At 36.8% G+C, this 22,014-nt stretch overlaps 2 protein-coding genes across 2 annotated transcripts; both read right to left on the reverse strand.

Annotated features, from left to right (window-relative positions):
• Positions 1–4,369: 4,369 nt before the first annotated feature.
• LOC113057838 (homeobox protein Nkx-2.5-like) lies at positions 4,370–6,189 on the reverse strand. The gene is made up of 2 exons (XM_026225376.1): positions 5,601–6,189; positions 4,370–4,982 (listed from the first exon to the last, which is right to left on the reverse strand). The coding sequence occupies exons 1-2, from the start codon at positions 5,944–5,946 to the stop codon at positions 4,396–4,398; spliced, it is 933 nt and encodes a 310-aa protein (XP_026081161.1). The 5' UTR covers positions 5,947–6,189; the 3' UTR covers positions 4,370–4,395.
• A 7,445-nt stretch (positions 6,190–13,634) lies between these two features.
• Positions 13,635–18,966, reverse strand: LOC113057839 (stanniocalcin-2-like). Its single transcript, XM_026225377.1, has 4 exons — positions 18,585–18,966; positions 16,601–16,743; positions 16,108–16,319; positions 13,635–15,086 (listed from the first exon to the last, which is right to left on the reverse strand). The coding sequence occupies exons 1-4, from the start codon at positions 18,712–18,714 to the stop codon at positions 14,729–14,731; spliced, it is 843 nt and encodes a 280-aa protein (XP_026081162.1). The 5' UTR covers positions 18,715–18,966; the 3' UTR covers positions 13,635–14,728.
• Positions 18,967–22,014: the final 3,048 nt, after the last annotated feature.

Raw genomic sequence — 22,014 nt, forward strand, 5'->3', positions numbered from 1 at the left:
TTTTTTTTTTTTTTTTGTAGCAATGGTCATCTTAACCTCTGTGCAGTGTTCAGGGTATTTCAGGACCCCAAATTAAATTCTAATTATAATACTGCATCATACAAGTGTTTATTTGAGTTGAATATTTCGACATTCAATGTAAGGAAACGAAGCCATAATTTGATAAGTTTACATTTACATTTATTCATTTAGCAGACGCTTTTATCCAAAGCGACTTACAAATGAGGATAAAAAACAACACAACAAAAACAACAAAATGTTTATAAGCGAGAATAAACAAGATGCATGCAAAATGAAAGCAGATATTGTCTGATATTTTAAGAAATAATTTAAAATAAAAATGCTAAATAATTTTGCCAAAATATTTGACTCAAAAAGTCCAGATGATTCAAGCTGTTCGTGACTGTGAGTGTAACAGCAGCAGTAGAGATTATTAACCGTAAATGAAAACATTTTAAACTCTCGATTCCTCGATTTAAAAAAAAAAAAAAAAGGTAGCAAAACCTTACATTCAGATGATATGTAGAACTCTCTGTGATTATCAGTGTCAGACTGTGTGTGTTGTGTTGTCCGGGGCTCGTGGGACACGCGTACTACTCTCTGACTGTGACATCATCATCCTGGGGAGGGACTTTGAGAGGATTCAGATCATCCCAGGAGCCAAACACGGGAACATCCAGGTGGACACACACACACACACACACACACACACACACACACAATTGTTACAGCAATTACTCAGAGTGACACATAGCATAGCTTTTAGCCTCATGGTTGCAGTTTGAGGTTTAGGAAATAGTTTTTTTTTTTTTTTTGCCTTTATGTTTATGTCAGTTTTAATAATTTTAGCATTTCAACTTTTGTGTAAAAAGTTACTACTTTAATTTTAGTACTGTTTTCATTTAATTTATAGTGCTTTTTACTTTACAAATCATTGCAAAACAACTTTACAGAAAATTCAGTTTCTACAATATTTAGTAGTAGCTTACACGATTTATCTATATCATTTTACTTTAGCTTTATTTCAATTACAGAAAACTGTTTTTAGTAATTTCAGTCTGAGTTAACAACAATGAAACACAGTTGGTTGCTTTGGGAATTACTAGTTAGGAATAAAAGTTTAACTGTGTGTGCTTATTTTACATTATTATTTTTTTAAATAAAATGTAAAAATTATATATTTTTTTGTACAAGTTTCTGTCTTCTGCTGAATGCTAAAAAGATGATGCTTTAAACACCAAACGGTTGATGGTACCCATTCACTTCCATAGTATTTCTTCCTGTAGCATAGAAGTCAATGGGTGCCGTCTGTTCGCTCTCCAAAAAACATCTTCTTTAGTGTTCAGCAGGAAAAAAAAAAACACTTTTTCAGGCTGAGGAAGAGTAAACGACCGCAGGATTTGATTGTTTGATTCCTCTCACACAGACAATACAGTTATATGAGTGTTAAACTGTGTTGAAATATGAAGCACTTTGTGTGTGAAGACATTTGTGAATCAACAAATCAGTTGTCACTCGATTTCAGAGCCGCTAACTAGAATAAGATCACAGCTACTTTTATTTTCAGTATAAATATGGAGTTGAAAACATGAGGCTTGATGAAATTATACTGTGATAAAGATAAAGCATATTTATAATCATCGACGTTCCTGCAGATGTATGTTTTAGGAAGATTGTCCAGGGTTTATTTTTTACTCTTTTCTTTTACCTGTCACTGTTCGACTGGACACAAACACGAGAGATTTTAATTTGATGAAGCTCATGGTGTTCTTCTTCACCACACAATCCTTCTACAGCATTTATTAATCTTAGTTGATGTTAATTTCAACATTTACTAATGCATTATTTAAATCAAACGTTGTGCTTGTTAACATTATAATGCACTCTGAATAAGCATGAACTAACAATGACTGTGTTATCATTTTGTAAGTGTCATAAGTTATTTTTATTCCATAACATTATTTAACTATAATGTGATAACACTATTATCAGGAGTACAAATATAAAGACAATATTTTGTAAAGCTAGACCTGTTACAGCAGAAAAGACCTGTTTCTTGCAAAAGAAGTGGATTATCAATCAAATCGCTTCATTTTAAAATGTTTTTCAGTGTAAGCCGATGGTTATTTCTCATTAGGAATTACACATTTTGTATCATAGGTTTTTTAATAAGTTGTGATGTAGATTAAAAAAAAATTCAGAATCTTGTATATCAAAGTTGTTATAGATTTGAATGATTAGATATGAATTCAAAGTCAACATGAACCACATTTTCTATGTTGTCCAAAAGTATGTTCACAAAGACTTCATTTATTTGGTCGAAAATGCAGTAAAAACAGTACTGTTGTGAAATATTAGAACTGACTGTTTTATGTTTGAATATATATTAAAATATAATTTATTTCTGTGATGCGCCGCTGTATTTTCAGCATCATGCAGCATCATTTTTTTATTTATTATGGAAACTGCACTATGTAATGTGTTTTTAAAGATAAGCCTTCTCTAGGTTTCCCCATCCGTGTTTCCACTCTCCTCGGTTTTCATGTTTCATGCCTCCAGCTGAACGCATGCTGGACTCTGGAGGCTGTCACATGCACTGTATGAGAGGCAATGTAAGGTGAGTTAAACTCACATCCCAGCGCAGTGATGAAGCAGCAGCTGTTCTGGACAGGACCGAATCAGAGTATCGCAGGGGAAAGCTCAGAAAAGCTATGGCCATAATCAGAGCTCCGCTGATAAAGAGGCATGCGACCCTGTCTTTCCTCTGATAAGACCCGGAAAAGCTGATTATTCCATCCCTGCTCTCTCTCTCTGTCATTCTCCTTCTGTTGTGGCTGGAGCACAAGGTCTGTTATTTTTAGAGAGGTGCGTTCATGTTATCTGACTTGTTCTTTTCAACGCCTCTGAAGAGTGGGCCACTATTGAAACTGCAGTGTGACCTTTCTCTTTACCTCCCATATTTGACTTAAAAATGTCCACAGTCAGCTTGCTATTGTAGTATATTTCAGCTGTAAGTAGATGCATGCTCAGTCGATGTGGTGGAGACGGGGAACTGTACTGATATGTGTGGAGAACCCAGACAGAGAGATGCCCGAGCTGAGGACAATCTATTACTCATTTTAAGTGGCAGCTAATATGGATTTCCTTCCCTCCTCCATCCAGGTCTTTGCACCCTTACCTCTCTGTGTCAAGCAAATTGTGCCATTCAGCACACTAAGCAGATCACTTTTGTGTTGTCAATCAAGTGCGACATCAATCATTGCAAGAATAGCATGCAAAAAAATTGTAATTGTCAAGGGTTGGGTGTCTGTTGCAATCGACAAAAATAAATAAATAATAATAACAATAATAATATTGCGGGTGGATGCATGCACAATTAGAGAGTTTAGTTTTATCGGTAACCTCATCAGGCAGTGAACTGCAATCGGAGCGATCTTCAAAATTATGACTATAACTTCTCACCCTGAAGAAGACTCTGTGCATTTTTGGATAATTTCTACACGTTTAAAGCGCAAGTTTTTACTTTCTCGCGGAAACGTGCTTATTACATAGCTATTATAATTGTTTCGGTATTTTTATTTGATGGATAAGTCACAGTGAAGTAGATTATATCTCAAACCAAACATAAACTCTTAAAATAGTAAATTGTTTAAAAAAAATGTTATTAGCTATAGGTCTATATTGAGAAAAAGAATAAGGAGCAGGAATACGAATTGCTAAGTAAAATCAGGGTTCAGCGAATATAATAAAAATAATAATAATAATAAAGTGTTTATCATTTGAATGCAATTCGTAAATATCGCCTAATCTACGAATAATAATACGTCGAATTTTAATTATTAGTAGCCTATTGTTATTCTACACAAACCAAATAATAATTGCATTCTCGAAAAGCCTTTATTATTTCTTCAAAAAGCTTACATATTAGATTTACACAAGCAAATGAATAACAAAACCTCAATTCGAGAGTATTTATGATGTACTTCTGGCTATAGCCTATATGACACACACAAAAATGTTTCTAATTAATAATAGTTCATTTATTTGGCTGCAGTCTATAATATTTGTCTGTGAGGTTTTTTTATATAAAAAATAAGACTGTCCTCGGAAAGAAAGAGAGAAAGAAAGAAAGAAAGAAAGAGAACTTGCACGAGTTTTAAAGGCCATCTGTTAGAGAGAAAAAAGATAAATAATCTACCTAATATGATATATTTCACGTGAGGTTTATCTCTCATAATTTAACTCAAGTGCAAGCAAATAATTCAGACAGGTTTTTAAAGAAAAAAAGATAGCTAAAGCCTAAAATGAACGTGTGTAAACCCGGTCTGGATTCTGTCAATAAACGTAAATGTCAATAGAAATGATGCATGCATTTAAAGTTTTTATTTCTATTTTTCACCAAGCACGGATGCCGTGTAATGAGGGAACCCCGCTGCTGGACTGAAACGGAGCCTGCACGTTATTTAGATCCCCAACTCCAAAGCTGATGTAGTTGTTGTTGGACTGTGAGGGCTGGATGGAGGACATGCTCGGTGGGTAGTTGCATGAGTAGTTCGTGTTGCCCGGACTCGGGAAATTACTAAACGCAGGGTAGCTGTTGTAAGTGAAGTGATTGATCCCCACGTTGTAAGATGTGTTGTATGTGGACTGCTTTCCATCCCGAACCAGAACCGGCACCGAGATGCGTCTCGGAGGCGCGACGCCCACCATCTCCAGGGTCTGGTCCTGACGCTGCCTCTTGCACTTATAGCGTCGGTTCTGGAACCAGATCTTGACCTGTGTGGAGGTGAGTTTGAGCACGCTGGCTAGATGATCTCTCTCAGGTGCAGAGAGGTATTTCTGCTGTTTGAAGCGCCTCTCCAGCTCGTACACCTGCGCTTGAGAGAACAGAACCCGAGGCTTCCTCCTTTTCCTCTGCTTGGGTCGATCCGCATCATCCAGCTTCACATCTTCACTAGTATCTTCCTGAGAACAGCTGATGTCTGAAAATGGGTGATTTATTTCATTAGTGGGAAAGAAATCGTCAATATAATAACACTTGTTTTTATCCATTCATTGCATTTAGAAATTAAACCGCGGAATGCATGCATGTATGTAATTATTCAGGCTATATATTTATATTTTTTACTTACTAGCCTAATAAGTAAAACAGTAATTTAAAACGTAATTTAAAACATTTGAAATTATAAATGTTTCATCAGCAATGACATAAAAGAACGCGTTTTTGGATTAAATAAATAACCTTTTTGGGGAACAGTTCTTAAAAGAATTTTTTTTTTCAGGGAATCAAAGATGCCTAATAATAACAACTTTATTAAATTTAATTTGTAAGAATGCACATACTGATTTTAATCTTAAACTTTTTTCTGGATTTTTTTTTTTTACTTAATAAAAAGCGGAATAATAGGATAATTAATTACTTTTTTGTAAAAAAAAAATTCAATTGTATTCATTTAGTTAGTGTTCTAATCAACTTGCCCTTCTTTAAAATGTTTTTTAAAAGATTCAATACGATTTTTACATTTGTCATCTGAGTTTGCTGAGAATTTAAATGATCCTAAAACGCATCTGTGTTTAATTTCCGATAAATTCCTGCTCACCTTTTTTCTCCTTTTCTTCAAACGTGTCATCCATCTTTGCGCCCTTAACATAGTCTATTTCTAGGACATTTTTCCCATAGAAAGCAGCGTTACAGAAGTTCAGATGGCTGTTTTTGTTTCCTCTGTCGTCCAGAAGGTCTTCGCTGAAGAGAGAGGCCCCGGATGACATGTCCATGAACTGCTCTTGTTTGAAAGTGGACAGCATGCAGGATGAGGTCGGAATAAGTGCACTGTCCAGCTGCTGAGACATGTCCAGAGACACCAAGTCCTCCTGATTCTGCTCCAGGTTCAGTATGTCCCGCACTGAGAAAGGAGTGGAAGTCATCTGGCTGGAGAACATTGCCATGAAATGAAGGTCCTCCTGAGAGACCCGGCTGGCATTTAGCAGGGTTAAACTTTAATTTTTAGAGGTATAAACCCAGGTTCCCCTTTCTAACAGAGCCCTCATAACACACTTTCGGGGTGTAAGGAGTGACTGCCTGCTGTGATGACGCAGAGGGGCGGGGTCAGCAGCGCGCACAACATTTCAGAGCTTCCCATTGGCCAAATGACGCATAATATTAAAATGATCTGTGAGAACTCCATACAAGTCCATGCATAAGATTAATATCCATATTATTATTTTTGTTCTTTACAATCGTTTGGTGTTGCAGCATATAGCTAATAAAAACAATTCAGGCAATTTAGGTGGAGGCTTTTTATTGGCTGTGAAGTCTGACATCTTTGATTTAAATAATCTCTGTTAATTATGTCTTCGAGGCTGCAAACGTCCCTTTTGGCTGGATCGCAAAAGTGTGTTTGTTTTCTTCTTAATTGCTTAATCTAGAGGAAGCCATACAGGCCAGAGAAGAGTTTTCTCCAAGGGATCAGACACTGGCATTGCTGGAACCTGACTCCTGCAATGACAAACCCAACTGTCTACCACTGAAAGATTCTGGTGCCACTGGGTTTGTTATCAAGACGTGATAACAGATGACAACAAACCAGAAACCCACCCACGCCGAACAGCCAGAAGAGCAACACATGGCGATTCATATAAAATAAAGAAATTATGGATATCCTATTACAAGAACCCAAATATAATATATGCATTTATTAGATATTTTCAATTGCATTTTCTATTTAGACTACTTTAGACGATGCAGATAGGCTAGTTTATTTTGTTGTATATTAGTCTATCTGAATAATCTTTAATTATCAATGTTTACTGAATGTTTATTTTTAATGCATCTGTATTTCTTTTATATTCGTTTAATCGAATTTTGGATATCTGCGATAACTCGGTAACACGTTACTCGATCCGGTACACGTTACTTGAGCCCTGTCTCATGAAAATACCATCAGTAGCCTACACGATTTGTATTTTGCGTGCACAGAAATCGATCGGGTTAAATATACTTATTTTTTGCATTCATATATTAATTAAGCACCAACCTCACACCCCCTAATCCTATCCATTGAGTATCATATGCACGCAAAAGTTAATTTTGCGTATAAATAATAGGCTACGCCAAATAAAAATAGAAACTCGTGTTATTAATACGCACTTTCAAGAGATCAGGTTCCATTTTCAGTAGCCTAATTCATTATAGGTTATTAATAATAATAATAGGCTAATAATAAACAATCCCAAGCCTCTCCAAGCAATTATTTCACTAGTAGGCCTAATATTCTTTAAAAATGTAATTATAATGCAACATGAATCCAGTTTTTTTTTTATTGGTGGCGTTCTTCTGGAAAATAGCCATAGTTTGTGCTTGTGCAGAGGAGACAGACAGTATTATCGTTTATTTGATCTCTGACGGTTAATGCTGCAGAGTAAATGGTGCACAAGAGCTTCGTGTTTATAGTTTTGTAGAAAATCAGTTCTCAGAGTCTCAGACAGGCGTTTCTGATTAATGAGCGCGAGCACTTTTCTCTGAGCGAATCAACACTCCCTTATCCATCTGCAATAATTGGTGAAATAAAGTAAACTGACTCCGCAGCTTATGCAAACTGCTTTATATCACTATGATTTATGAAGCATCTCCTCCACTGAGCGCCTCTGGATTCGGTGACAGTCCTCGTGACGGATGGAGCTCAAAACGTGCAAATGTTTCTGAGAGTTTACTACGGTTTTCTGAGACAGAGCTCGCTTGGAGCCGAGTCGAATAATTCGTCTTGTTTGATGCATTTCTGAAATAAATATTATGACAGACTACATGGTCGAGAGAAGAAGAGGCACAAACTCCCACAAAGCAACTGCATCTAAGTTTGTCTTTCAACAGCGCATTGGGAGCAGATAAAGAGCTGGATAACGTTCTTGAAAGCTTCCTGTAGGTCGACCAGTTTAGGAAATGATGGGACAGAGGGGTGAGATGGGTGTTATCTAAACGAGTCTGTGCAGTGATGAAACCACAGACCTCTTCATCCCTGTCAATCACTTCCGAATTGAACACCCCCTGAAGGAAGCTCGTGCACGAGATATGCCTGCGTGGGGGTTTGAATCGTCTTACATTCAATTTAACTCGTTACTGGAGATGTGTTTAGACTTTTCTTCAACTAAATCTGACCTGTGCTACATGTCAAGCCAGCTTTTTATTACAAAATTTGCCTAAATGTTCACAAATGTTTTCTTTACATGCCTTGTGACGCTTATTTAAAAAAAGAATAATAATAGGTAAAAATCATAAAAATTTAAATAAAAATGTTTGTGTTCAATTATGCATATGGGTCAAAGACGTTAAGATGTCCGCATCAAGAAAAATGTAGGTACAAAAGTGATTTTGTGTCAATAGAAAGCACATAAAATGTCTACTTTTAAGGTTTTAAATAAGTTTTTGGAGAATAAAATGTCAAAATTTGGTTGAAATAATGTTACATTGTCATTCAGTGTAACACAATATTTATGCAAAAATTCATACAACATGCTTATTCTGACGTGTACATATTAAAATAACTAAATGAATAATGGAGCATACTAAATTTGATTGTGTTTTAAATTAGTAGAAAATTCTTACTGACAAATGGGCAAAACCTAGGATAGGTGCAAATTTAAAAAAATTTAAAATTACAACTCATTAGTATTTGGGGTGAAAGTAATTAGTCTTTTAATATGTCATAAATAGATTTTTGTGTTAAATATGCCTGACAAGATTGTTACACTGGATGCAATTTTACTGGGTGTCTTCTGTAAATCAGGGAAAAATGTATGATATTTATGTTTTGCTCAGAAAAACAAAAACCAAATTGCAATTAAATAAAACTGAAAACTTTTTAAAAAATTTTTTGGGGGAAACTACAACAGTTTAAAGCAGTATTACACTTTTTTTTATGGTTAAACACTTTTTCGTCTTTGACCCATATATGTATACACACACACACATATATATAGGCTATATATATATATATATATATATATGATCATTTATACACCAATTAAGGAGTTTTACCGTTATTTTGTATCAAGAATCAGCTTTTCTAAATATGCTTGCTACGTGCTTTTATAGCCTATTCGATAACATATACATTTTAACCAGGTAGGTCCACTTTTTCAGTTGTTTATAAATTTATTTGTAAGCTGTTTTGATGACGTAGTTGATCTTGTGTCGGTTTAATTATAACTGGACTGTTTTAATGTGAAAGATAGAATCATAGACTATAGTCATTGTTTATTCCAATGCTTAAAATGTTTAACTAGCCCAAATCAAAGAATTTAAATTAACCTATACATGCATTTGTGCAGTTCATCCCTGAAGTTATTAATTCATGAATTGAAATGCTAAAAATAAATAAATACAAAGTTGAAGTTGCAAAACAAAACAAGACAACATGTAAGGACTGTAAAATCAGATGGAGATAATATCGCATGAAACACAGAAGAAGAAAAAAATCATTACTGCAACTGAGAGCTGTGTGTTTTGTCATCACATGATTTGTCCTGGGGAATAACACTTTCTTGCTATGTTCACAGCTTTGGCAGTGGATTAGTCAGACAGACAGGAACATGATTTCTCCCGATGGGAGTCAGATGACATGCCTCACAATAGTTTTGACTACTCGCTCACACTGAAACATGTTCATAGGCTCATATTTCAAAAAGGCTTTGTCGCTATATTAATCATAATTAAAGAGGGCTTTTGCAGCTGGTTGCTCCCATCCGGAAGCTGAGTTCATGAAGTGACTGGTTCCCAAAAAAACATTCCCTGTTCAGAAGATGCATGGAGACTCCACTTTTCCCATAACACTTCATTTTTTTTTATTTTTTTTTAGCGTGATTTAAAACGTTTTATTCTACAATATAGCTAATGTATAGTAACATTTATTTTGTCTGTGAAATTAAACTACAAGTGTAGCACATTTGCTAATCTAGATTCCTCTCTGTTCTAAAGTTTTCAGTGTTGCCAAATCTTTTTCAGGGGAAGCTGTTAAAGGAAGGTCGGTTTGTTGATAAAAGACATTGAGCGTTTGACGTCATTACGCAATCACGACGCAAAATTGTCACTACATCAAATCCCTGCAAATATATATATATATATATATATATATATATATATATATATATATATATATATATATATATATATATATATATATATATATATATATATATATATATATATTAGGTTTGTTTGTAAAATAATAATATAATTACATAAAATAATATTAAAATAAAAATTCAATATTTTTAAACACACCATTGTATTATTGAACACTTACGCAGTTTTTGAACAATTAATTTAAGCATTTATTAGCTAGTACACTAGTAAATGTACACTTTCTGCACACTCTAAGAAAAGTCTGTAAAAATAAGGCACAATCTATTATGTTAATTCACAGTTGTTGTTTTTTACCTACATTTTAAATTATGCATTGCATTTTGTGTTTTCTGGTTAAAGGATTAAAAAGGTCAACGGCCTGGAAAATAACTAGTAGGCTACCTTTTCCATTTTTCTAGATATTTTTTTTTTTTAACTTATCAACAATCATAGCTACAAGCTACTAACAAGGTGTATCATAAATGAACAATTATTAAACTATTTTATTATCAAATTGCACAATTGCAAATATCAATAATTTAATCAATGTGATGTTTGTACTGCTATGGGCAACTTGGTTTGCTCTTTTTGTGAAATTTAGATGAAAAATGTGTGCATTTTTATAATTTGAGACACTAAATAAAATAAAATAAACATTGCAAGGCTTGGAAGGAAAAGTTTTCTGTGATATTGCTGTCACTGTTTCATTCATCAGTGTAAGACTCTCCATTAACCTCTTCACAGAAAGAGATTTTGTCATACAGTGATGACAAAATCTTTTTAAGAATCCATCAATGCTTTATCAATATTATCTTCATCACATACTAATTTCCAGTTTTGAATCAATAATTCTTTCTTAAAAGCATTTTTTTTTACAGGTGTTAAAGTTTTATATGTAAACTACAAGCATGCTATACATTGTATTGATAAAATCTTCTGTCATTTTATGCTTTTTTATGTTATAATCTCCACATATGAACAAAATATTTTGCAAAAAAACCAAAAAAAAAAAAACACATCCTGTAGAGGTTCTATCTGTTCTGTCTTTTCTATGTTCACTGTTGATGCATAAAAAAAAACCTTTAAAGCAATTTCTTAAATGCAAATGGAAATACAGGTGTTTTAAAATTAAGTTTAGGCTTTCTCAATAACAAATATGAAACATAAATCACAACGCTCTAAAGATCCTATGTTCCTCTCAATGAATTACTCAAAGTTAACAGTTTTCAATGTAACCAAATCTTGAACAAAGCTGCTGATTTCCACAGGCACAGTATATAAGTGACCGCTAGAGGGCAGTAACGCAGTGCTTGCATCGAGGGCAGCAGCAGTACAAGAGAAGAGCCTTTCACATTGATTCATGCACAGAAAACAAAGACATAGAAACACATTCTAAAAGCATTGATTGATAGTCTTGGTTGTTTTATAATCTGTTGACTGCGGGTACTGCCATGTTTAATTAGACTCTGAGAGACAGAAGTAACGTGTGTTCAATGGACTGTAGCCTACTGACAACATACTAATTGTTCAGCTGATGAAGCATCTTTTAAAAAGCTTAATTTCTGAGTAAATTATCAGGACATTTGTATTCTGAAAGTGCATCCTTTCCGTTTTTATCATATATTCCATGTAACAGTAGCTTTTAAGTCATCTCTGTGTCAAAATATATGACATGCACAGTATTTTTTTCTGAGTAAAACATACAAAAATACCACCGAATGCAATACCACCTGCAGCTGACTCAACTAAGCCCTTTTGGGTAGTTTTGTATCATTGAGTGATTGATTGCATGATGTCTCGGTATAGATGCATGAGATTCACATTGCCCCGTTCCAGGCATGTCTGAAAACAGTGCTCTTTGGGGAGCCTGTCGATGCGTCTTTGACCAGATCATCCACACATTCAGCTCAATAAACCCATCAGCATTCAGAATGGCCACTTTGTTGTGATGTTGGTCTATTAGGTGCAGCGGTCCAGCATGAGAACCAGTTCGCCTGCTGCTCGAGCACAGTCACCAGTGCCTCATAAAGCCTGTTTATAGATGATGAGCACTATGACAGGAGATGCCGAGCCAGAGCGTAAAGGAGCTTGTTTACAGAGCGGTGGTCTCATTCCAGTCGGACGAGAGAAAGAGTGTTTTTCCCAGTGCTGCGATGAGCTGAGTGTTTCTGCAGAATGCTGGGGGAGATGCCCACTGCAACTCAGCCTGGCGCCAACCCCATCCCACACACCCTGACAGCTTTATGTGCCAGTCAAGAAGAACCCTCTTCACATCATCGGCGCTGGCTCCAGACAACATGGACCTGTCTAACCTTTTTTTCTTAAAGAAACCAGATTCTTGGAAATTCAGGCCTGTTTGAATTGAGTTTTATTATGATTAATGTCTATGTGGAATCATCAGCCTCACTGTGTAAATGACTGGGTAATGTTCTTCGATCATCTCCACTGTTTTGAGTGTGTTCAGCTCCAGGTTGTTAAAACTGCACCAGACAGCCAAGCTGCTCACCCTCGCTGCTATATGCAGACTCTTCCCTGTCTGGATGAGGACGATGATTCATCTGCAGCAGACCTCAGGAGCTTGACAGAGGGGTCTTTAGCAGTGCAGTCATTCGTGTACAGAGAGAAAAGGAGTGGGCACAGCACACGTCCCTGAGGTGCGCCAGTGCTGATGGTGCATGCGCTGGATGTGAGTGTTCCCAGTTTCACTAGCAGCTGCCTGTCTGTCAGAAAGCTGGTGGTTCACAAACTGGATCCTCACAGAAGTCCCTGGTTTGTCCAGATGTTGGAGGATAAAGTGTAGACCCAAGCAAACTGCAGGGGGTCCAGCAAGAGTCCATTTATGTGATTTACTTATTATTATTATTATTTTTTTTTTTTTTTTTTGCATATTTATTGCATTTATACAAAAGTTCAACGGCACAAGTCTGAAAATAAATAAGAAATCACCACGGAGTGTCTTTTAAAAACTATTCTGTTGCCGGAACTACTTTCTTCCGCCACGGATTCAATGTAACAATTCGAAAACGAAAACGTTCGAAAAAAATATTTTGTACTAGTATCGAATGAACAATTGCGTCATTGAAGTGTTACTGCATCAGGAAGCTCACTGTATTATGTAGAGTATAATTTTATGAGTGAGCGACTCATTCTTGGTTGTACTCTGCTTTCATCTGTTAATGGTGATTTCTGATGACAGCGCTGCTCAGTGCATTTGTTATTCGTTATATCGTCTTATAAATATAGGTGTACCTGGGTATATTTAGCCCCAATTAGACGAGTTAATTCCAAATAAATGTTTTATTATTATTATTTTATGTTTTAACTTTATTATTAAAATTGTATTATATACATATTATTTTTACAAATTAACAAAATTATAAAAAAAAGTTATTACAATATAAAAAAATTATATATATATATATATATATATATATATATATATATATATATGTCTAATTCATGACTTTTGTTGCGTGTGAAAAAACTATCCAGAAAGACACATCTGAGTAAGAAACAAGCTTTAGTATTTATTTTTCTAAAACAATCAGAACACATGCTATCTGTACCAATATGGAATCTATCATTCAATATAATAGTTGTACACAGATCATTTTTAATTCTTTCTAACAATCTGAGAATATGTTTTCCAGGTTTAAACCCGAAGTGGATCACATTTAGCCCATGTTCATTGGAATACCTGAGTGAATTACTGTATGAAGATGATTGGTCAAAGTAACTACTGTTAGTTAGGCTGATGAATAGCAGAACTGAAACTGTTCCTTATTCTTAAACCAACAATCAGGTGCCAACCAATCACATGGCAAGGACAGAAGGACAGAAATGCAGCATATTCATTAGAATGAAGTGATACTGTCGGGTGCTTTATCACACTGAGACTTGAGGCAGATGTTTTTTTTTTTTACTTTAATAAACCTTCTTGAATTCCACAGTTCATTTTGGGGTAAAGCCTCTATGCAATATTCTCAAGGCACAATAAGCTTGTTACTGGATGTCATTATGATCTTTTCCTTCTATGAAGCACAGAGCGTCGTATGTGCTAAATCTGGACTTCAATCCTGTACAGCTTGGATTTAATCAAGTATCTCAAATAACAATCACACACATTTCTGAAACAAACATATCTTACATATCTACAGTCAGATGCGTAATTGGTGCAATAATATAACTAATACAACAGCTAGCATTCTTCGCACTATATTACATATAGCATATAGTATTACCGAATATAGAGGCTATATTTAGATGTGTTTATATAAATATAGATTTATATGTACATGTTCTATGTTCAAACGTTGCATATAGCATGAAATAAATAAACATGGTGATTGAATCTTAAAGTGGATATGATTTGTCAAAATAGAGACGCTGTATTAGAACTGAAATACTTAATTCTACAAAATAAACACTCTGTCTTGTAATCTAGAGTATCAAAAAGGCTGCACCACATTTATTCACCCTGCAAAATGTACAGTTTGGGAGAGCTGGAATGACTGTGGAGACGTGAGGGTGGATGGGTTGAATTAAGCGGTCTGCGCAGTCTGTTAATTCGGGGATTGGGGTGTCATGGTCAGTTTAGGGGATCCTGCTGTTTCACCTCCGAATGTCGCTGATCTTTGACTCTTCCTGTTCGGCAGGGCCTGCATCTACACTGAAGCGGCGCGGGCCTTGGCTCCGACTTCGTGCGTGTGAGCTGAACCCGACCTTCCCAGGTTTGTCCTTGTCTCCTGTCCGAGTGCTCTTGTGGTGCTCGGCGTCTGACTGCGAGGAAAGCGGCGGACGTCGCTCGAAGCCGCCTGACGCTGGAGCCGCAGGGATGGACGTACAGATGCTCAGGCTGTCGCACAGAGCGCCCCAGTTCTGCTCGCACTGCAGACGCACGCTCCGGGTAATAGCGTCCTTCACCTCCTCTCCACAGCTGAGCAAGATGTTCACCAGCTCAACATACGGCCTAAGAAAGCGGGATGATAGCGGTCAGTCACGGTTAAAGCACTGCTGCTCTACTTCAAAACGCTCAATGACTCTCTTGTCCTCATATGTTCATTACAGGCTAAAAAGAGGTGCAAGACACTGCAATCACAGTTTATGTCACTGGACAGTGGCTGTGTGGACACACGGACCTTTCATCAGACTTTGTTTGAATAAATAAATGAACTTACTTAAATTAACTTTATGTAGCAGCACACGTATTTTAAAATGGAAAAGTACATCAATTGCCTGAAAGCGTGCAGCTTAAGGGAAATAACAGACTTTATTCATTTGAGTATTTATTATGTCATTAACTGCATTTATTTAATAAACAAACAAGCAAATTTAAAAACAGGCTTGACTTGATTATTGGTTAATTGTCTGATCGTGGTTATTTGATCTATGAGATAATGGATAATTAATAATTCAAAACAGCTTTTTTTTTGGTTCCCATTGACTTCCATTATATATTTTTGACCATAAAATAAAAGTCAATGCGAAAGGAAACAGTTTTGATGACCATCATTTTTCAAAACATCTTTTTTTTTCCTGTGTGTGTGTTCCACAGGACAAAGAAAGTTATAAAGGTTTGGAACGACATTATTTTTGGGGGACTATCTCTTTAAGCACTTGCCATCAAATTCATAATATAATGACATCTTTCCCAGGGTAGTAAATAAATGAATAAATAAAACACTTTTAAAGAAAGACAAAGGTCTTTAAATTAAATGTACGCTTGTGGGTTTGATCAAACTGCATTATATTATATTATTACAGTTAATTACATAAATATGAATTTTTAAAGCATAAATATAAATCATATGGGCCTATGCAATTATACAATTCCAAGTAAGATATTAAAAAGTATTTATTAGGCTAAACGACATGAACAAAACAGATCATTATTTGTATGACAGTCATCAACACTTAATTCATTTAACATGCAATCATTAGCAAGGCACACAAAGATGAGTACGTGCAAATACACCGAGTGTGGTACCTACCCTTTGGGAAATAAGTTTTGGAAATGTATCATCTCCACCATGACATTGACGTTGTCTTTAGCAGCTGAACAGAGGTTGTGTTTCGTGTAGCATTCGCGCTGCAGCTGGAAGACCATCTCCTTTATGGCCGGACATTTTCGGCTGATGCAGCTGAACTTGTGCCTCAAGCCGTGAGCCATGCACTTCAGTGCATCCTTGATGAAGGACTTGCCCTGTGAGTGTTTAAAACAGAGTCTTATCAGATCATAAAGTCATAATCATGCCGTTCTTTCTCTGCTGGGATAATATGGACTAGAACTGTTTTTGCTACAGACACACATCTTGAGACAGTGTTACAAGCTGGAAACCCTCTGCTTTAAATCCACCTGCACCTTGTGAAACACCAGCCAGGCTGGAGACGGTGCCATCTGGCTCGGGACGGTCACAGGGTCGTTCTCTGGCTGCGTCTGAGGGGCATGAACCTCGTGGGAGACTGGGGCAAGCATGTGCTTACCTGCGAGTCGAATTTGCCGGCATTGTGCAGGAAGGTCATGCAGATTTCCTGAAGGCCTCGGATTTCGCAGGAGTTGTTCTCGAAACACTCGAAGACGCCGCAGCCCACGTCTCCTGCGCTCACCAGACAGTGCTGGATCTCAGCTGTAAACAGTAGAAAGACAGACGCTAAATAAAGAGTTCAGAACTCGATTTTGCCCGACATTTACCAAAAGTGATCTCTACATCAGGTTTATTTTTAAATAAGTAATAAAGCTGGTTTAGAAATATACTTGACAACCTGTTACACATGAATGCGGAGGCCTATTTTCCGGCTTTGTTTCTCCAGTGAAAACTGTATTTAGGGGACAAATTTAGCAGAGAGCGCACTGTGGTAATTAAGGTATGCTATTAAAGTCCATCAAACTGGGAGGCATCCTGCAGTAACTGCCTGAGATGTGGAAAAGCAAGGTTAACTGTATATAGGGCAGGACCAGATTGCTTTTACCTTGCTGTAGAGATTAGCAACGACTACTGAGTTTCAGGAAATAACCAGGGAAATAGAGAATAGCAAATAGCATATAGAAACATGGATATTAATCTTTTTGTCTATCTTTATAGAAAATAAAAGCAATTCTGTTTGCTCAAACATACCAGTACACAAAGGAGCACTTAATTCATTTATAAAAAGGTTGCAGAAACACTGATAAATGTTTGATACATTACATCAACTCACAAATATGTAGACATTCAGTTGCATTTTTCAAGATGCAACTTTATAAAACAGTTGTGATGTGTCTGTTAGTCATGTCACAGTAAGAGAAAGGATGCACTGAACAAATGCATATACAAACATTATGCATATTGGCTATTTATTTTCAAATGAACAATTTCTATGCTATGATAAGACAAAAATGACTAAATATAGTATGGCATTTACTTTAATGCAAGGCAAACAGTTAATAAAACTTACTGTGAAATGTACACCCCACTGAGTCAGTAAAAAGCCATAGCATGAGGCAAAACAGCAAAACAGAGCCATCACATTACAAATTACACTAGAAATGTTAACACCGTTATTTCCCAATGGCTTCTTTAATGCATGCTTTTGTACAGAGATTAAATTAAAAACACAGACTGGTTGTTTGTCTTTCTCCAACATCACATTATGTGAGCCAATCTGACAATCAAACACATGAACATATGTCTGTCTTCACAAAAAGGAGATTGTAGGCAATCAGACACCACGCTCTGATGAGGACAAAAACATACTATTTTGTTAATGTGTATGACAGAGATGAGTGGTTAGCGTTTTCACAGAAAGTTTCAGAGTAGTATTATTAAATATACAGTATATGAGAGGTTTCTAATGTATTGTATATAAATACTATCTAATATTAGTATAAATGCATTGCATAGATCTATGCAGACGGAAGTGCACATGTAAAGTGAGCTGCTCCGTCGCTCTCGCCGGGGTTTGTGCGGGAACGCACGTGTGAATCGTGCACAGACAGACTGACGTGACCCTCTGAGCTCTCGACACTCACGTATTCTGGGATTAAATAGCTTTTCTGCCGTGAGAAAGGTTCACTTTGATCCACCTCTGGAGCCATTGCATCACTCCACGTTACAGGTTTAACTTGCTCATCCGCACAATGCAACACAAGTTGCTTCCGATTATATTTGATGCTCCCACTAATGATCGTGCGAACACTTTGCATGAGAGTTATCTGCTCTCAGTACTAGTCGAGGATGTCCTGCGTAAACGCAAATCCTCTCTGCGCTCGGAAATAATAAATAGCGTATGTCACGCTATTAATAGAAGATATTGGATTTCGCTACGTGTGCTCCGTATTTACGAGATATCGCCTTCCTGCGTTTTCGCAAAACGTCGCGTGATGATATGTGCACTGACCGGTTTTGCGCTGAAAACGCGCTCTGACCGCGCAGGGCTCGCACGTGTCCGCGCGCGCAACCACAGCTTCACATCCCTTGCATTCTCTTACCTGTGTTCTGTAAGGAGAGACGTCCCTTCTGACTGGCCGGTTTCTCGGGGACGTCAACGTGATCCGTTCCCACCGCGTCCCCCAAGACGAAGAGAAGCAGCAGCAAGGCTAGTGCGCATTTGATCAACATTTCTCCACTCAGTGTGCTTGGTAAATAATGACCTGATGAGGATCCTGATCGAGATCGCACAGAGAGCGAGTGTGAGAGAGAGGAGACGGGATGGATGCTGGATATATTTTCCAGAGTCCGGGTGTCAATTCGGATGAAGGAGTTAAGCAGGTGTTGTCAGTCGTGTTAACCGACCAATCAGAAACGCAGACCACCACGTACAAGTTTTAGGGGTGTGTCTGGCGAAAGTTGTCTCTACTTGCCAATAAACTAAGCTTGTAAAATGTGCAATGGTGGGTGGGTATTTACTCTACAAATGCTTAAGATGCATTAGACAGTTTGTAAGCACAAGAGCATGCGAGTCTTCAGCCTGTGATTATAGGTGATGCTTTTAATAGTCTACTCTAACTGATGGAGTTTTACAGGAGAGCATATGACTCAAATTTGAAATGAAATGCGTATTATATCCATGAATTTATAAAAAATCAAGTCATAAAGAACTCCAACAGGAAATATGAATACTATTCTTTTTCTTTAAAATCAACATCTTCAGCTGGTCATCGCTGCGACTCTTTACAATTTCATTATTTAAAAGTTTTCAATAGTTAAGCCTAAGATGTTGCATTCACATGCAGCATATATTGTTTGTTTCATTTATTTATTGAGCACGATTAAAACAATGCAAGGTTGACCAGTGTTCTGTACAATCAAGTACAAAAACTAACAACTAACAAACTATTAAAACAATGTCCGGAATGTACTTAATATACAGTATATGTTACAATGAATGTTAGTGAAGCGTATAACATTGTTTAAAAAGGTTTAACACAGTAACGGGACACATTTGCTAATGGATGGCATGGATTGCATCATTCAAACCAACCCTAGCAGCTGCCATATACAGACAAAGCAACACAAAAGTGTGCAAATATGACTCTGACACACACATACATAATATTTAAAGGCACATCATTGAAGCAAGGCTTTGTTGCTATTTTGCCTCTTTTTATATGTAAATTTTTTAATTCTTTCATAGCATAGAATGCATAGAATCTAATTTTATTTTACTATTACTTTTTTTTATTGACTGTACAATATGCAGTTGTGACTAATATAAATGTTACACAATTACACAATTAACCGTTCGTCATTTAAGCCTCTGCTATTTTAAGACGTTTGATCTTGTTTTGTATTTATTTACATAGATCTATATTTTACTCAGGTTTATTGTCTATATTATACTCGTAATGATACGTTATATGTTGTTTTGATTGCTATTTATTGGCTATTCAGTAATAATACTAATACTTAGACTTATAGTTAAACTAATTTTATTTAGTTGACAGTTTGTTATTTGTAATTTCCAATGAGAATAGGTACTTTATATTTAAAAGAAAATTTAGTATTATGATTTAAACGTTATAAAATTATAGTATAGTAAAAATTATTATTTATTACAGGTTATTTTACACTTCACTGTGTTGTAGTTTAGGGTTAATGGAAATGTCAATGATAAATGAACAGCATTGAAACGGTAGACAAATATTTGGTCAACATACTCTTGTGCTGAGAGGAGAATAAAACATGGTTAGACTGTCTAAGCCTTTTTATAGGCTCTTAAGCTCTTCAAATGTTATTGGCAAGGTTGTTCACAACAGAAAGCTTATAAATTAAAATCAGGTATTTCAGTTCTCTAAGCTTTGCTTTCCAGGAAATGAAAGAATGGATGCTTTTGAGGCTTCAAGGGATGCACAATATCCCTATATTCTACCATAAGGTGGATATATGGCATTTTGGAGAGACTCTGTGTGATGCTTGACTTTTTTAGTGCGGTGGTTTAGGTTGTGCCCACCTCTCAGCATAGACTGAATCAGGGTCTGTAAGACAGCCAGTCCATGATGCACACACACCCTCGGTTTCCACCAATCAGCACGCGCTCAGAGACCGCAACCTCATAATGACGTGTGTCACCACAGGCGACTGGAGCGCCAAAAACTGTACTGATGGTTTACCCCATATATTTAGTACTTTTGAGATGCCTAAAAACATGTCTCAGAGAGAGAGAGTGCACCGCGGCAGCCCCAAAATTGCTATTAGCGAACGAAAAGGTAGACTATATTTATTTCAATGCAGTTTCAACGTGACATCTACATCATAATTTAAAAGAAGAGGTGCAGTCATCTGGCATTATCAGATGCCTCTCAATAATTAAAGGCAATCACATCCGCACAAACGGGGATCAAGCTGACCAAAACCATGCATAAAATACATAAACATCTCTCAGGAGGGTCTTTAATGCTGTAATTTATGTCTAGCATTCAGTCACGGTGTTGCTGGAAAATGCCAGCCTTGCTCACAGATTGCATGAGGCTGTCAACAAGAGTGCTTATTAATTCCTTTTTGGCAATGACGGTCTGTTAAAATGTGAGCTATCATATTGAAATGCATCAATTTCTGTTTTGCTTAGCTTGCTAATCCCATCAGTCCAACATCATTTCGGGCTAGTGTTGCTTCTAGTCATTCAAATAAAAATTAAAGGCTACATCTTCTGATTTTTAATCAGCTATTTCTATAATCTACTTCCCGATGTGCTCCTGACATCATGATGATTGGGTGTTATTGATAAGAGAACTTGCTTTGCAGAGCTGGAAAAGGTCTTGGGTATCCCAAACGGCCTGCGCGATGCACAGGACCATTAATCCCACATTCCAGGGGGCTCAGAGTGATCCCGGGTGAAATGGAGAGGGCCCAGGAAGCTTGGTGACTGGGAAGCAGAGAACGGTGCTCGGGAAGAAAAAACTTCTTCCAGGAACCGTGACGTTGGAGAAAAAAGATATGCGTGTATCAACAGGTCATAAAGCACTCGCTGTTATGCAGGAAAGACTGGCTATGCCTTTGTGACTTGAAAGCATGCTTTGCTGCGTAAACCCACCTGACTCGTGAAAAAGGCGTTTTTTACAAGCCGAGCACAATGGGACAAAAATGCACTTTCATTCCAAACGTGTGAAAATAGTGCTCCTTTTACTGGCTTTGAACAATGTGCTATTATAGAGTGTTTTATGCTGTGATTTATATTGCAACATTGTATGCAGATTACAGCCAAGCCCTCCAGCTCATTACAGTCCGTGTGGCTTTCCCACAATAGACTCAGTGATGCTGCCCTGTGACCCTTTACCTTGCTTGCACTGTCGATCAGGAGACGGGTTGATGTCATCTGCCTTTGGAGTTCACTCTTTTGGGCTCTCAGTTTGGGAGGCGGGACAATGATGCATTCGGACACAATGGGAACCTGGAAAACGAGAGCGAGTGATTCGGGTCAGT

The sequence above is a fragment of the Carassius auratus genome, chromosome 39, assembly GCF_003368295.1.
Source record: "Carassius auratus strain Wakin chromosome 39, ASM336829v1, whole genome shotgun sequence".
Lineage (NCBI taxonomy): Eukaryota > Metazoa > Chordata > Actinopteri > Cypriniformes > Cyprinidae > Carassius > Carassius auratus.